The following is a 15,699-nucleotide window of genomic DNA, read 5'->3' on the forward strand; positions in this document are numbered from 1 at the left end:
AAAGAAGACATTGTAGATAAAATTGAAGCCTGCTCTATCAACCATCCCCAGTCACCTTTTCTTCCCAGCCCCCACCCTGGACTAACAAATCTCGTGGATGGAGTGTACATCTTTCCAAGAAAAGTGAATATTTAACAGGACACACTGAACTCACTGGTTTTAATAGCATGAATCGGATCCTTTCAATAGTTTTAATGCAGCATGACACGAATCAGGTGCACACTGTTTATTGAATGCAATAAACATGATATAGTTGAGTGACGTTTCTGGAATAAGGAACCACTTCCAAGATGCTGGTCTCCAGGAACTAGTTCATGGTTCAAGGTGACCAGAACACCCATCTCCTTTTCTTCTAGTACTCTGATAACAGTCTTTATGCCACGGCACATTGCTGAGCTCTAGGGGGTCCTGAGCAGCTACTTTCTCTCGTTTTAGGTCGACTTCCCCAGAAATCTGGCCAAGTCTGTAACCGTGGAATAGAGAACAAGGAAGAGCCTGAGGAGGCCGTTGCCACCTGTCGTGTGTGCTTCGAGGCCCGTCCCAGGGACGCCCAAGTGGGAAGAACAGTGGGCATTCTGTGTGTTCCGAGTAGATCCCAGTAGAGCTTGACAGCTGCCAGGTGCCTTGTACCCAAGTGCTTCGCTTACAGCAGATACTGTTTCTCTGTGTCCCGAAGTTGCCAGAGGAGAAAGGAATCATTGTTTACACATGGGGATCAGAGCGGACTTTTCCACTACTGTGCAATAGAGACACAGCTCTCTTCAGAGTAACTGTGAACCTTTTTTTAACCAACACTAGTTAGTTTTAAAAGACAAAATATTTATAATGATGATTGTATAGCTTTTAAGTTATTTTTCTAGTATGTGGCTTTCTAGAGCCAAGGTAACTCCCAGACCATGTACCCCCCAGCCTCCTGGCGGGGGGGGGCATTCATCTCAGATTTGAGCACAAGGCATTGCCCCTCTGGACTCCTTTCTCCTTTCCTGTCCTCTCTGGGCTGCCCCTGAATCCTGTCCCCTGACGTCAGGGAAGCCCCCACCCGCCCCCGACCTTCTGGTGCCTCCTGTAAATCCCTTCAAAATCTCAATGTCCTTCAACGGTTTCTTCTCCTATAAATCCCTCCAACTCTCCAACTTCGGTTAAATCTGATCATGGTTCTTTTTAAGCCCAGGCAGCATTTTGGTCCCGGCTCCTACCTGTAGTAGAACAGCTTGAAATATCCCATGCAAGAGAGTAGTTTCAAGTGGGCTACCTTGCCCTCTGTTTAAAAGCGTGCACAATCAAAATACTATGCAATTTTAAGACAATAAAGACAGTACAATTCTTTTTTGGCTTGTGTGTTTAGATTTCTGGTAATCTCATTCTTTTTTGTGTACTTGGATTTTGAGGGCTCCTCAAAACAGGAAATCAGCAGGGTCTGGTGGCAGTGAGCCCCGTTTCTTAGTAGCCAACGGCACTGTGTCCACACCTGTGACCTGCATACTTCTAGTGTGAAAATGAGGAATATTTATTTTACAGGAGGGAACAAACTGTAGGATATTTGGAACTCTTGGTTGAGTCCACTGAACAGCTGTTGGAGGGGGTTGAACCACGTGATGCTGTTTAAGACGGTTGCCCAGAACCCGAAGGCAACATGCAGGGGTGAAACTCTCAAATCCATACTTTCTTTTTCAAGATTTTATTTATTTATTTGAGAGCGAGAGAGAGAGCTAGCGAGAAATAGAGGATGAGCGGGGGAGAGAGGGAGAAGCAGGCTCCCCGCTGAGCAGGGAGCCCAAAGTGGGGCTCGATGTGGGACTTGATCCCAGGACCCTGGGATCATGACCTGAGCCGAAGGCAGACACTTCACCTACTGAGCCACCTAGGCGCCCCTCAAATCCATACTTTTTATTTCCATGGATCCATCATAGTCACCAATTTTATTAATACAGTCAGGCAGGAATATAAGAAGCCAGGGCCAGAGTTCTGAAGGCTTGTGGGGTCGGAATTCAGGCTCCCAAAGAAAGTGGCTATCCCAGATGGCTTGAATAGTGTCTTCATGACCACTAACTGTGTGAGTGACTCTAGTTTACCATCAGACCTTTGTTCAGGATTACCTGTGGGCTACTCAGTAACTTTTCCATCCTTTTCTATGCCCTCCCCTGTGTCACGGGGCTTGGCAACCTGGGAATTACATTTCCAAGTTAAAATTCCACCAGTGAGATGCTTCACGGAAGATCTGGGAGGCAGTTTAGAAATCATATTATTTATGGAGAAATCATGTTACTTCTTTCTCCTCGGGGAGGAGCAGACAGAATCATGGCTTTGGCAGAGAGGAGGTCCTTCTATGGCCCTTAGCCGCAAAGCACATGCTACGGCAGTGCTCCCTAAAACTCATCCACCGCCTTGTGCTCCAGGCAATGGCAGCCACCAACAGAGGTTTCCTGTAGCTCCCGCGGAATCCCACTTCTGAAGGGCTGGCAGGAACCCAGGAGCCAGGGGGACATCCTCTGAGCCACGGCCCCCAGCCCTTCCCACAGATTCACCCCCTGGTGACAACACCGGCAATCCTTTCTTTTTTTTTTTTTTTTTTAAGATTTTATCTATTTATTTGTCAGAGAGAGAGAGAGAGAGAGAGCACAAGCAGGGGGAGTGGGAGAGGGAGAAGCAGACTCCCCGCTGAGCAAGGAGCCCCATGTGGGACTTGATCCCAGGACTCTGGGATCATGACCTGAGCCGAAGGCAGCCACTTAACCAACTGAGCCACCCAGGTGCCCCTCCTTTCTGTCTTTTTAACCAGACCGTGGTGGTCATTACAGCTTCTGAGGTTAGGAGACTTTACAAACTAGCCAGAACATTTTTATCTGGATGAGAACCAGAGAAATGCATTTCATCTCACGAGTGAGTCTTGGGAAACACAGGGCTCTTCACACTTCGGCGCTTAGCAAGACTGAGGTGTGGACCAGGCACCGGACATGTGGCAGGAGTACAGCCAGAGGGAAGGGGCTGCCTCCTGCTCTCAGGGAAACGCTGAGAACTTCTATGGGGGATACTCGTGCCCTCAGCAGAGCAACAGGGGAGAGACCCTTGGGGGCACATGGTCAAGACAAGCCAAGTCCTGGTGAGAATCTGGGCCAACCTGTCCTGGGCATTCTGTCCTTGGTTTAAGAAGATGGCCCGATGGAAGTGGGGGGTCTTTGTGATGCCCGGCTGTCTCTGGGGTCACCCCGCTGCAGGATGGCTCAGCTCCCTCCACATCTGCTGCAGAGCTGCCATCCTGGGAGCGCTCCATCATCCTCCAAGGAAGTCCCTTGTCATCCTGCTTCCCGTATCTCACGTCTTCCTTCTGAGTTTCCTTTGTCATCTTGGTGGGGTACATCCTTCTTGAGTAAAGGAGGCTGGGAGATAAATTTCTGAGACCTTGAGAAGTAAATGACTTTATGCCTCACACGGGACTGAGGGTTTAGCTACGTATAGAATTCTAGGTCACAAAACATGTTTTCTTCAGAACTGTAAAGGTAAATCTCCATGATCTTGTTCACGGTTTTGCAGTTGAGGGTTTCAAACTCACTCTGATGTAGGTGACCTTTGTATTTCCCTCTTTTTCTCCCCCTGTGTTCTCAAATGCCACAGCGAGCTGTCTTGGGTCTCTTCTCATTTGGTGTTGATTTCAGGCTGGTACCTCCTGCTCCTCCATTCTGGGGAATCTTCTTGAATTACTTTTCTGTGGATTTCTTTTGTTTTCCTGGCCCCTCTTATTTCAGAGGTTGAAGCTTCTGGACAGGCTTCTCATTTCCTGTCTTTTTTTTTTTATTGTGCATCTCATCTTTTTGCTCTACTAATGGGAGATTTGACTTATTCTCCCAATCTGTTTACTACTAAGAGTTTTCATTTCTGCCAATACGATTTAATTTCCAAGGGCTCTTTTTTTTTTTTTTTTGCTCTGAATATATAAATACATATATATTTATAATGCATATTTTTTAAAAAATTAACTACAGTGCATACTTTATTCACATTTCCTTAGTTTTTACCTAATGTCCTTTTCCTGCTTTTTCCTGACATCACATTACGTGTTTCCTTAGGCTCCTCTTGGCTGTGACCGTTTCTCAGACTTCCTTTGTTTTGAATGATCTTGACATTTTTGAGGACAACTGGTGGGTATTTTCTAGAATGTTCCCCAACTGGGTTTGTCTGATGCTTTTCGCATGGTAAACTGGGGTTATGTGTTTTGGGGAGGAAGACCCCAGAAGTAAAGTGCCATTCTCATTACTCCATATGCAGAGGGGAACATGCTATCAACATGTCTTGTCATTGTTACGATCTCTTGGTCACCTGTGTGCAGTAGTCTCATTTTTCTCCCTTTCCATACTGAACTCTTTGGAAGGAAGTCACTATGCCCACCCCCCACTGAGTGAGTGGAGAGTTATGCTTCGCCTTCCTGAGTGGGGATTGTCTACGTAAATTATTTGGGATTCGGTATAGGCTTGTCTGTTCTTCCCCATTTACTGAGGAAGTAACTCTGTGTGTGTGTGTGTGTGTGTGTGTGTGTATTGTAAGCCCTTCTTTATTTTCTTGCACCCCAAGATGCTCCAGTCTCCTCTTGTGTATCCCCTCCCCCAGCCCTAGAATCAGCCATTACTGATTTGGGACCCCTGGTCTCTTTTGTTGGAGAATGGGCAGTAGAACACAATTCCTGGGCTCCGGGTGTGCTTTTCCTGCTGGGGTGCTGCCGCTTCTAGGCCATCTCAGCCGAGAGAGCAAGGACATATAGGTGTGCTCAATATCTTTCTAACGGCTTCAAGGATGCGAGACTTTCATTCTCTCTGAAGCTGGCAACATATTTTTCCTTTTAGAATTTCCTTTCTTTTTCACTATAGTCTCTGTTTCTTTCAAGATAGTTTTTTGGGTTGTCTTAGTTTTGTGGGGGTTTTTTGTTTTTGTTTTTTTTTGCCACATGACCTTGGGCTGTCTGGTCAGATTCAAGGTGGGAGGAAAGTTCTGAACACACAGTGAAGCCTGTTGATGCTGAGATTCTCTGCTGGGTAATCTGGGGGAGTCTGCGGTGTCAGGGGGTGGGGAGCACAGGGGTCAGATCTTTGCTTTAGGTTTTAGGGCTGGTCCAACTTCCAGAGAAGAGTTTTCCAGTCTCTTGCCTGACAGCAAGGGTCCAGTTGCTGGTGTTCTGGGGGCTGCCTGGAAAAGGAGGGCGGAGGGCCACTGCATTCAGCATTCAGTTATACAGCACCCATGCCCTCTTTCTTATGATCGGAGAATAAGCCCACAGCCTTCTGCCTTTCCCAACTGTTTCTGCCCTTTCTCCTGCCATGTCTTCATATGAGCCTGACTGCCCACCCCAGAAGTGGGAGGCCCTGCCCAAGGAGCCCATCAGAGTCCTCCTCTGGGGATTTTCAAACTTGATATGGGACAGAGGGTCTGCCCCCCTTGGGCAATGGAAGAGCAGAAGGTGACACAGGGAGAAGGAAGCTGACCCAGAGGAGAACAGGATGTGATGAAGAGTTTGCCCATAGCTTCCAAGGCTCTGGCCCATTTCTCTAGCTTGTGGTCCCAGGGCCAGCTCCACCCATGCTCTCCCAGGGGTTACAATGCAGGAACCTCCCAACAGTTGTCCCCACTGGGTTAAGTGCAGTTTGGCTTTCTCAAACACAACGGAAACCGTCTTGACTTGCATCCCCTGGCACATTGGGTCCTGGTCAGGGCTGGGGAGGAGATGGGGAGGGAATGAGGGAGTGGGGGGAGAGCAGGCAAGGTGAGGAGGGAGCAGAGGAGGCCAGCACAAGGACACTCAGTGTCCCTGTGTGCACAGTCTATGCCCTGAACTTGGTACTGCTCTCCTGGAGTCCTCACGGCATCCCCATCAGGCAGGGGTCACCAACCATGCCCACTCCCCACGGAATTGAGGCTCGGGGAAGCAAACCTCTTGCCCAGAAGAGCACAACTCAGTGAAAAGCCCAAATGGAACCCGGTCAAGGCAAGTCAAGAGTGGACGATGAGATTGGAGCCATGGGAACCCATCAGCACTGTGACCCCTGGACCAGCCTCCAGTGTCCCCTGGCACTCCCAGGCCAAGGAGTGGAGCCTGAGCTCTTCTTCCTTCCCTCCTATGTGCTATTCTCCCACGTGGGGCAGGGAAGTGGGCAATGTCTGCCAGGTGGGCGGTGTCTGCCGGCGTGCCATCGAGGAGCCAAGTCAAAGGCAGGGAAGCGAGGAGCAGTGAGGTCTCAGGAAGAAGAACAGCCAGTGGCCTTCAGCTCAAAAGGTACACCGCCAGGGCTGCAGAGCTAAAGGGAACAGAGAAGGGGGAGGTGTCAGACGGCAGGTGGGCAGCCCGGATGCAGGTTCACTAAGGCCTTCCTCTCAGCAGGTGAGTGAGCAGGCCCAGGCCAGAAGTCCCCTCTCCAAAAATCAAGCCAGGAACCATGGCATCCTCTCTGACTCCTCCTCCTCCTTCACCCCCAACCCCACCTCTAAGACTGACTACTCTACCTCTTAAACAGACTTCTTTTCTTTACATCAAGTTTTTTAGAATACTTTACATATGTTAAAAGTCACCCCTCTTTAGGTGCCCAGTTCTGAAATTGGATAAACATATTGTGATATGACCACCATCATCATTAAAATATAGAGTATACCCATCATCCCCCAAAATTCCCTCGTGGCCGCTGGTCATCATTCCCGCCCACCCCCACACCCCCACCTTGACCTTTGGCAACCGCAGACCCAATTTTGCTTTTTCCAGAATGTTCTAGAATCATAGAGGATGTAGCCTTGTTTGGCTTCCTTCACTTAGCAGGATGTTTTGGGTACTTTCCCATGTCGTGCATCTGTCAGGTCAGTGTCTTTTACCGCCAGGTAGTAGGCCACTGTATGGATGCACCACAGTTTGTTTACCCATCAGGCTACACACGGGCTTGGGTTGTTTCCAGTTTTTGACTGTTTGGAATAAAGCTGCTATATTTATGTCCAGCTCTGTGTGGACACGTTTTTATCTCTCTCGGATACATATCCGGGAATAGGACTGCTGGGCGCTATGACAGGTGTACATCTGATGTTACCAGACATCGCCAAGCTGTTTTCCAAAGTGGGCATGCTCCTCCTGCTTTCCCACCAGCAGGGATGGGAGTTCCAGCGGCTCCACGTCGTCGCCACAATATTCTCTGTCTGTTTTATTATAGCCATCCTGGTGGCTGTGTAATGGCAGTCACTGTGACTCTTCATGGCCCTCAAGTCTTGAAACAGTTTTAAAATCAGTTCCTTCCTCTTGACACCTGCCCCAGGCCAGGCCTCACCTTCTTTTACAGGGGCCTTTGCAGTAGCTCCCTAACTGGTCTTGTGAATATAAGTCCCTCATCCCTGAAACTCCATGGGCTCTAGTGATCTTTCCAAAATAAACACCTAAGCACATCATTCACTTCCTTTCTTAACACCCCTCAACATCTGCCCTCTCCCTCCACAGATGGGGCCCCTACCCCGAAATGCCCCAAGGGCCAGCAGGTAAGGGCTAATGAAGTCATGGCCAGAGATGGGTCATAGGGAGTGGTAGGGACTATGGTGACCTAGGGGCCTCCCCTAAAAGGGCAGCGACCACTCAGTTCCTTATGGGAATGCAGGCCCCAGGGTGCCAGAGCTTCTAACTACTCAAGAGAAACCAGCAATTGAGATTTTTCAAGTGAAAGCTCCCAATTTTCAAATGTTGGCAACTAAGTCAATTTTTAAAAAACAAACAAAACTGGGCTAAACAAGGCATATCAGTGAATTGAAGTGAGTCCATGGATCTCCAGTCTGCAGCCCCAGTCCACCTCAAGGCCCTACTAACCCTCCAGTCCACTTCTCCCCATCTCCAGCAAGACCAGGTGACCTTGGATTTCCTGAACACAGCATGTAGGTGCTTACTTCTTTTGGGTCCCAGTGCCCTTTCTGCCTAAACCACTGGCCTAGCACATTCCTGCTAGCTTTCCAGCCTCAGCTGGGGATTCCTCCTATCCAGGAGGCCTTCCTCAACTATTTCTCCACACCCAGCAGGCTAGGTCAGTGGTCAGTCATACTCATGTGTGCAACACCTTCCCCCTCCCCCATCTCACTTGGCCTCCACTAAAATTCTGTGCATTCTTCCAAGCATGGACTAGACCCTTCCCCCACCTCATCACCTCAGCTCTGTGTCCATAAATGTTCACTGTATTTCATAAACCAGAAAAGGCAGAATCCTTTTAGAAAACTATAGATGTGTGTGTGTGTGTGTGTGTGTGTGTGTGTGCATGTGAGCACACGTGCACAATGACTTTAGGTACTCACTTTTCATGGGGTGAGTGTTGTAAACTTGGCGGAAGTGTGTAGGAATGGGTGCCCTTTCCTAATCTAAGGGGAAGCACCCATGAGTGCTCCTTAGTGAAAAGACAGCTCTGACAGCCAGGCTTTACTAGTCTCCCATAATCCTTGATGATGGCAATTTCTGGCTTCCTGTTTTCTCTTGCACACCTGGGGCAGGTGGCAGATGAGGCTGATGTGAGGACCAGTGTGGGCAGGAACCCACCTGATGGGCCCTCCTTCACTCAGATCACACTCAGGAGCTAACAATTTCAAGCTAGGATGGGCCATACTTTGTTTTAGAAAACTCCCTCTGGTGGCCAAGGTAGCGGGTGGCCTAAGGGAAGACGACACCATGGCTGGATCCAGTCCTCTACCCCAACTCCTCCTCTGAGGCCCCGGTGCCCTCAGCCTGACCCTGCATCCCCGCAGGCTTGCCATCCTCCCCAAATACTGCCACCACCCTCCATGCCCCCCAGCTCCTTGACCTCCCCCTCTGCAGGGTCCTGCTTCTTCCTCCCAATGTATCCCCTGCCCTGATCACCCAGTTGGCTCTGGCATCCTGTGAAGGCTGTTCCTCCTCCACAGTCCCCCACTATCCCGGTCACTTTGGGGACCAAAGTGTGCACCGCCCCCCACCCTATCCACGGACCTCTGATCTTTTTTCAATACGTCAAGCCTCCTCGCCTCACTTTCAGCTTTGCTTATTCAAACGCAAATCTGGCAACAGGCAATCCCCTGGCCTCTCCCATCATTTCACACGACCCAGGCCTGCTGGAAGCCAACCGAGGGGCCGGAGGGTTGCAAGAGTTGGCTCAAAAGAAGGTAAGTGTCAATGGACCCCAGGCCCTAGGGGGACCTCAGCACTGCATTCCCATTTAAGACCTCGCCTTTCTCTGAGTCAGAGGTTTGACCCCTGGCCCCGAATACACCAGCCTGTCCCCTCCTCCATTCTGTCGTGGACCCGCGGGGACACCAGCCTTGCACGCGGCCACCTCCTCGCACTCCGCTCCCCGACTTCTGGCCGTTCATAGCAAGCCGCAGAGTCCAAGACCCCTGCCTCTCCTCCCCACTCCCTCGCCGCCTGAGTCTCCACGTCGTTCCGGGGGCCACACCACGCCCCGGTCTCCCCTCGTCCTCGCCCCAAGCTCTCCCCCAAACGCGCCGGGCTCCATTCCCCTACTGGCCGCCTCTCCGCTGCCACCCTGCACCTGCAGCCCAGAGGGCCCGGCTCTCGGTCCGCCCGTCGGCCCTCTCCGCCGCCTCCCGGCTCCGCGTCCGGCCGCTGCCCCGCGGGCCCCGTGATGGAGATGGCAGACTCAGCGCGCGTACGGAGCCGGGCCTGCGTCCCCAGCCCGGAGGGCGCCCCGCACAGGCAGGAGCAGCTGCGCGGCCGCGGGGCGCCGAGCCCGGCCGAACCCCGCACGGAGACTCCGGCTCCGCCCGCCGCCCCGCCCGCGCCGCCCGTCACGACCCGCCCCCCGGCGCGATTGGCCGCGCCTGCCCGGCTCTGCGCGCGCTGATTGGTGGGCGCGCGGGTCGGTCAGGCCGGGCGCCGCGGCGGCGGCGGCGGCGGCGGAGGAGGAGGAGAAGGGAGCCGGACCGGAAGGGTCGAAGCGCCCCGGCGCCCCTCACACCCACTGCGGCGGCGGCGGGGCGGAGCGGAGCGGGGCGGGGCGGCCGGCCGAGCCCCGGGCAGCGGAGCCGCGAGCGGCCAGTGCGCTGCGCCGCCAGTCCGCCCGCCCACCCTCTCCCCCTGGCGCGGCGGCTGGGAGGCGAGGTGAGCAGGGCGGGCGGGCGGGCGAGGCCTGGCGGGGGCTGCTCGAACGGGCCCCGCCGGCGAGGAGCGGCGGGAGGGCCGCGCGGCCGCGGTCTGCAGGGCTGGGGAGGCGCGGGGCCGCGGGGCCGGGGGCTGCGGAGCGGGCGGGGCTCTGTGGGGGCGCAGGCGGCCCCGGCCGCCGCCCCTGCCCTCCGGGCTGCCGCAGTCGCCCCCTCCCGCCCGGCTGTCAGCAGCCAGGGGCTGCGGGCCCGCTCCCTGGCCTGGCTCGGGCAGACGTGCCGTGGGGTCTGTGGACGCCATCCCTCCGGATTGAGGGGCACGCAGTTGCATACCCGCGCCGGGATGCTCAGGATCCCGAGTCTGGTTCCTGCGACCTTGGCCAAGGCACTGACCCTCGCTGTACCTCTGGTTTCCCCTAGGGAAAGTGGGGAAATGTCCACCCTTTTGGACAGGATTGTTGTCAGGCTGTGTGAATGTGTGTGAAAGCGCCTGGGCAGGAGCCCGGGCTTGGGCGGGATCCTGCCCCATGCTGGTGTGAGTAGGGCAGGAACCCCCTCCCCATCCGCCCAGAGACCCCCATCCCCGCGCTCCTCCAGTGCCTAGTCATTGCACATTCAGCGCCTGGCAATGCCAGAGCGGGCCCTGCCCACCTCCCCTACCACTCCCACCACCCAGAGCCCTGCTCCCCAGTCCCACCCATCCTCTCTCCTACCTTGACGGCGCAGCCCCGTTTACCTCAGGACCTTTGCACTTTCGTTTCCAATGCTTGGAGCTGTCTCCGGTATCTTTGCACAGCTGGCTCTTTCTGGTCAGATGTCTCATTTTCCACGGGGAAAATTGACCACTTGACCACTCTCTTTCTCCCCTTAGTCATTCTATCTCATTATTTTGTTTAATTTTCTTCCTAGCATCCACTCTGGTTTGAAACGACTCTGTTTGTCTGTTGATTTTGTTTCCCCTAGTAGGATGTAGCTTTTTGAAAACAGGTAGTTGTCTGATTTGTCCACTGCGTTATCCCCAGTGCTTAGAAGGCACACAGTAAGTATTCAGTGGTATCAGTGCAGTGAACGAATGAATGACCCTGCCTGCTGTTGCTTCTGCTCTGTCAGTTTATTTAGTGACTTCTGACTAACTTGTGAAATATGTAAGCAGATGGAAGCTTGTTCTCATTTTGCAAAACATTTTAATGTCCTTGACCCCTTTATTTGGTAACTGTCAGAACAAGCTGTGATATAAAATTTTACATTTTTGTAATATTTTAGCTCTAATTTCCTTCCACACATTCAGGAGGCAGTTACTGAATTCTGCATTATCTAGGTCAGGCTTTCTGCTCGGCCCTGGGGACACAAAGGCAATAGCAACAGGGTCCCTTCCTCCAGAGAGCTGGAGAGCCCAGTAGACGCAGCAGACATGTGGACAGGTTAGTTCCAGGACAGTGTGATGGAGTGTAGTGGAGGGGCTGCGCTGTGGAAATGTGGAGGAGGTGACAGGTGGTGCTAGAGTTGGGCCTTGAAGGGTGGTGAGAAATTCGCCAGGCAGGGAGAGGCACGGAAGGGGGCGAAAGGGCAGGGGAAAGGAAGGACATGAGGCCAGTGTGGGGTCAGGAATCAGCCTGCAAGGTGGTGGGGACCCTGGAAAACCAAACCTCGCCCTGCAATATTAAAAAAGGAGTCAGAACTCTACATTGTATTTCTATGCTCCAGATTCTCAAGTGTTGGCAGTAGCTAATTTAAAAATTTTTTAAATGCTCTGAGCCATGCAAAATTCACTTAGCTTGGTTGCAGGACTGTCGGATATCCAGGGCAGGGTATGTAGAAGGGAAGAGCAGCGATGGGCTGGAAAGGTAGCCCAAGGCCAGGGGAGCGGGGCCCTGTTTGTCCGGGTACTCTCACTTAATTTTCTCTGGAAACCCCATGAGTGGCAGCTGCGAAACCCATTTCCGAAGAGGAGGACACGGAGGCTCACAGAGTGTCAGCAGTCAGCTTCACAGCAGGCAGCTCAGAAAGTGAAATTGGAACCCAGGTCTCCCCCCAGATAAGCATCCTTTCCCGGGTGCCTCAGCTCCGACTGTTCTCTTTTGGCTTTTAATTTGTTCTGAAAGAACAACATCCAATCTAGATGTTTGCCTCCATTTAGCACCCCTCCCTTTTTTTTTTTTTCAAAAGGATCCTGCAGGGTTAAAAATAATCCTATTTTGGCATAGTCTTCTCTGGAGAGCTTTGATATTCCTGAGGATTTAATTTTTGGGATGCCAGGACAGATTAAAATGTGTTTAAAATAAGTGTTGGAGGGCATATTCAATTTGTCTATTTAAGATAAAATGTTCTTAATTTTCTGGATAAAGAAAAGTGCCAGATAAAGCAATTAACAGCAAGGAAAGCAGTTGTTTTTGTAATGCATAAGGTAAAACAGAAACCACATTTTCTTAACACTTGATTTGGCAGTAGGGCAGCTATTTGTGGTTTAAATATGTAGCTATACTTCTCCACTGATTAAGAAGAGGACTTTTTTTTTTACATCATTTTCCTGAAGAGTAATTAAATATGTACTTGGCCTTTTGTGATTGTGTGAACTAGTTTCAAGGTCAGTCTTCATCTTAACTGTTTTTTATGAGAACTTTCAAACATAGACAAAATTAAACGATAGTATCCAGCTTCCAGTTATCAACTCCCCCCCATCTTGTTTCACTCCCAGCTCATCTATTTACGCCCTCACCCCCCCATATTATTTTGAAGCGAAACCTAAATGTCATGTCATTTCATCCATGAATATCTCAGTATATATGTCTAAAAGATAAGGACTCTTTTAAACTTGGAAACGCAATAATTCCTTAATATAAGCAAATGGTCAGTATTCAAATTTCCAGTTGTCCCATACATTTTATGGTTCTTTAACAATTTGTTTATCGGAATCAGGATCTAGATGAGGTCCATACATTGTGATTGGTTGATACATCTCCTAAGTTTCTTTTAATCTGTAGATTCCCCCTCTATTTCTTTGTTGTTTTCCTTGTAGTTTATTTGTTAAAGCAGTTGGTTGTTCCGTAGCATTGCCATGGCTGGGGTTTTCCTGACTGCATCTCTGTAATGTAATTTGACATGTTTCTCTGTATTTCCTGAAAATTCGTAGTTGAATGTAGATGCGGCTTGGTCAGATTCAGGATGCCCTAGGTGGGGTGCTCTCTTCCATCTAGAGGCAGGTAGGCCCACGCTGTGATGTTAGCAAACTGTTGATGCTCAGTGCCTAGACCCATTGATTCATTAAGGGTTGTATTACCTGGGAGGCAAGTTTATATATCTTTTTGCACAACAAAAGCTCATTGTTTTAGATTTTATATTGGCCTTTGAATTGCCAGTTAAATTATTTTTAATCAATACCTCAAATCCTCCTTGGAAAATGTTGGGGTATAAATTAATAGAAAAATAATGAGCAAGAGTAGTCACCATTTTAACATAGGACTTCGTTATAGCTAAAGATTTGAAGGTGAATTTCAACAAATTTGATTTTATTTAATGCATTTGGGGTTTTTCGTTTGTTTTTGTTTTTTGGTCCCATAAAATATTCCACTCTCCCTTTCTGCCCTCTGCTAATTTTACTTTAGTATCTTTCTTAAGCGAAGACTACACACTCTGAAACTTTTCAGAAATAGTAAAATTGGATTCCAAGGATACAGGGATGACAAATGAGATTGTTACCTTTTTCTTAAAAATGAGGCATTAACTACCTTTATGTTAAATGGGTTCTTGCCTATTCTGAAGTTGCAATTTGAAGCGTTTCTATAGGTGAATTTTTTGTCTGTGAGGAGAATGAACAGTGTGAACACCTTTTAGTGGTATGCCAAACGTCTGTCTTTCCATAGGCCAGGATAGGAAAAACTTGGGGATTTGTTTAAAAAAACAATTTTATCCTCCCTCCCCCACAATGATGCTAAGAGAAAGAATGACTGCTTTCAAAAGAACTTCCTTTAAAAAACTTGCTACCCAGTAGCAAGTTGTATCTCAATCAATGCTGCTACTAGTTTGATTTTAGCATATCTAAGGCTAAGGGTGCAGCCCAGGTAATAAATCCACCAGCTCTGATTCTAAAATCAAAATCTCTTTCACCAACTCTTAACTAGACTCTCTAGTTAAAACACAGCATCTCTTATGAAGCAGATGTCTTCAACAGATGTCCTTAAACGTCACCTGCTGGGCACAACCTCGAATGAAAAGTAAATTCTGTGCATTGTCTCCTGTCTGTTGTCTCTGCCCGAGATGCTAACCCAGTAATGGCCATGTCATCCGCTTTCCCCCTTAGCAGACTTTGGTTCACATTTTCAGAATGCAGATGTTTATCTGGGGGAGCAGTAAATAGAATGGGTGTGGTGATTCTGTCCTAATGTCAGCTGACTTTGAGACTTTGCCCTGTGCTGGGCACTGTGCTCACTGTCCCCTGAGGTTGATTCAATGCTCATCCCTGTTTTACATCCCTGAGTGTAGTCTAGGATTGTCCGGCTAAGTGGCAGGCCCATTGCCCTCTGACCCCAGATTTCCAATCTGTTTTTTTAAATAGTTATCTTTATTGTGCAATTATGTGTCACAATTAAATATCTAAAGAGAAATCTAGAAATCCCAATCTGGACAGCTATTTTGACAATTCTTATAAGACATATTGATTCTAGATCTTAAGTCTGTATGCTATAATTTAGAAGATAGTAATACATGTTTTTTCTTTTTACTTTTTGGCCCCCTTCACCCATTTCTCCTGTCCCAACCCCTCCTCTGGCAACCATCAATCTGTTCTCTTTATAAGGTTGGTGGTTTTCGTTTCGTTTTGTTTTTTAGATCCCACATATAAGAGAGATCATACAGTATTTGTCTTTTTTTTTAAGATTTTATTTATTTGAGAGAGAGAGAGAACATGAGCAGGGGGAGGGCCAGAAGGAGAGGGAGAAGCCGACTCCTCACTGAGCAGGGAGCTGGACGCGGGACTCGATCCCAGGACCCTGGGATCATGACCCCAGCTGCAGGCAGATGCTTAACCGACTGAGCCACTCAGGTGCCCCAGAATTTGTCTTTCTCTGTCTGACTTCTTTCACTTAGCCTAATACCCTTGAGGTCTGTCCATATTGTCACAAATGGCAAATTTCCTTCTTTTATGTAATATTCGATTGTGTATGTCAACCATATCTTTTTTTAATTTTATTTTATTATGTTATGTTAATCACCAGACATTACATCATTAGTTTTTGATGTAGTGTTCCATGATTCATTGTTTGCGTATAACACCCAGTGCTCCATTCAATACGTGCCCTCTTTAATACCCATCACCAGGCTAACCCATCCCCCCACACCCCTCCCCTCTAGAACCCTCAGTTTGTTTTTCAGAGTCCATCGTCTCTCATGGTTCGTCTCCCCCTCCGATTTCCCCCCCTTCATTTTTCCCTTCCTACTATCTTCTCTCTCTCTCTCTCTTTTTTTTTTTTTTAACGTATAATGTATTATTTGTTTCACAGGTACAGGTCTTTGATTCAACAGTCTTACACAATTCACAGCGCTCACCATAGCACATACCCTCCCCAGTGTCTATTACCCAGCCACCCCATCCCTCCCACCCCCCTCCACTCCAGCAACCCT

The 15,699-nt window shown here is 49.5% G+C and overlaps 2 protein-coding genes and 1 long non-coding RNA gene across 8 annotated transcripts in view; 2 read left to right on the plus strand and 1 right to left on the minus strand.

Annotated features, from left to right (window-relative positions):
* The window catches only part of GFPT2 (glutamine--fructose-6-phosphate transaminase 2), a 41,410-nt gene extending 40,084 nt beyond the window's left edge, over positions 1 to 1,326 (plus strand). For both annotated transcript variants that reach the window (XM_036069304.2, XM_036069305.2), the window contains one exon: positions 436 to 1,326. In XM_036069304.2, coding sequence (XP_035925197.1) covers positions 436 to 480 — 45 coding nt within the window. In that variant the 3' untranslated portion in view covers positions 481 to 1,326. The remainder of the gene's footprint in view (positions 1 to 435) is intronic.
* Positions 1,327 to 3,771: 2,445 nt separating this feature from the next.
* On the minus strand, positions 3,772 to 9,750 carry LOC118521016 (uncharacterized). Its single transcript, XR_004909930.2, has 2 exons — positions 9,516 to 9,750; positions 3,772 to 6,281 (listed from the first exon to the last, which is right to left on the minus strand). It is a non-coding gene; the product is annotated as an uncharacterized LOC118521016 (long non-coding RNA).
* A 123-nt stretch (positions 9,751 to 9,873) lies between these two features.
* The window catches only part of MAPK9 (mitogen-activated protein kinase 9), a 53,091-nt gene continuing 47,265 nt past the window's right edge, over positions 9,874 to 15,699 (plus strand). For 2 of the 5 annotated variants that reach the window (XM_036069311.2, XM_078067640.1), the window contains exon 1: positions 9,876 to 10,084. The gene's annotated coding sequence lies outside the window, so the exon portion shown is untranslated. Of the gene's footprint in view, positions 10,085 to 15,699 lie in introns of all 5 variants that reach the window. The other 3 variants (XM_036069310.2, XM_036069308.2, XM_078067642.1) reach the window with 2 other exon arrangements.

This window comes from Halichoerus grypus, chromosome 2, assembly GCF_964656455.1.
Source record: "Halichoerus grypus chromosome 2, mHalGry1.hap1.1, whole genome shotgun sequence".
NCBI classification, from domain to species: domain Eukaryota; kingdom Metazoa; phylum Chordata; class Mammalia; order Carnivora; family Phocidae; genus Halichoerus; species Halichoerus grypus.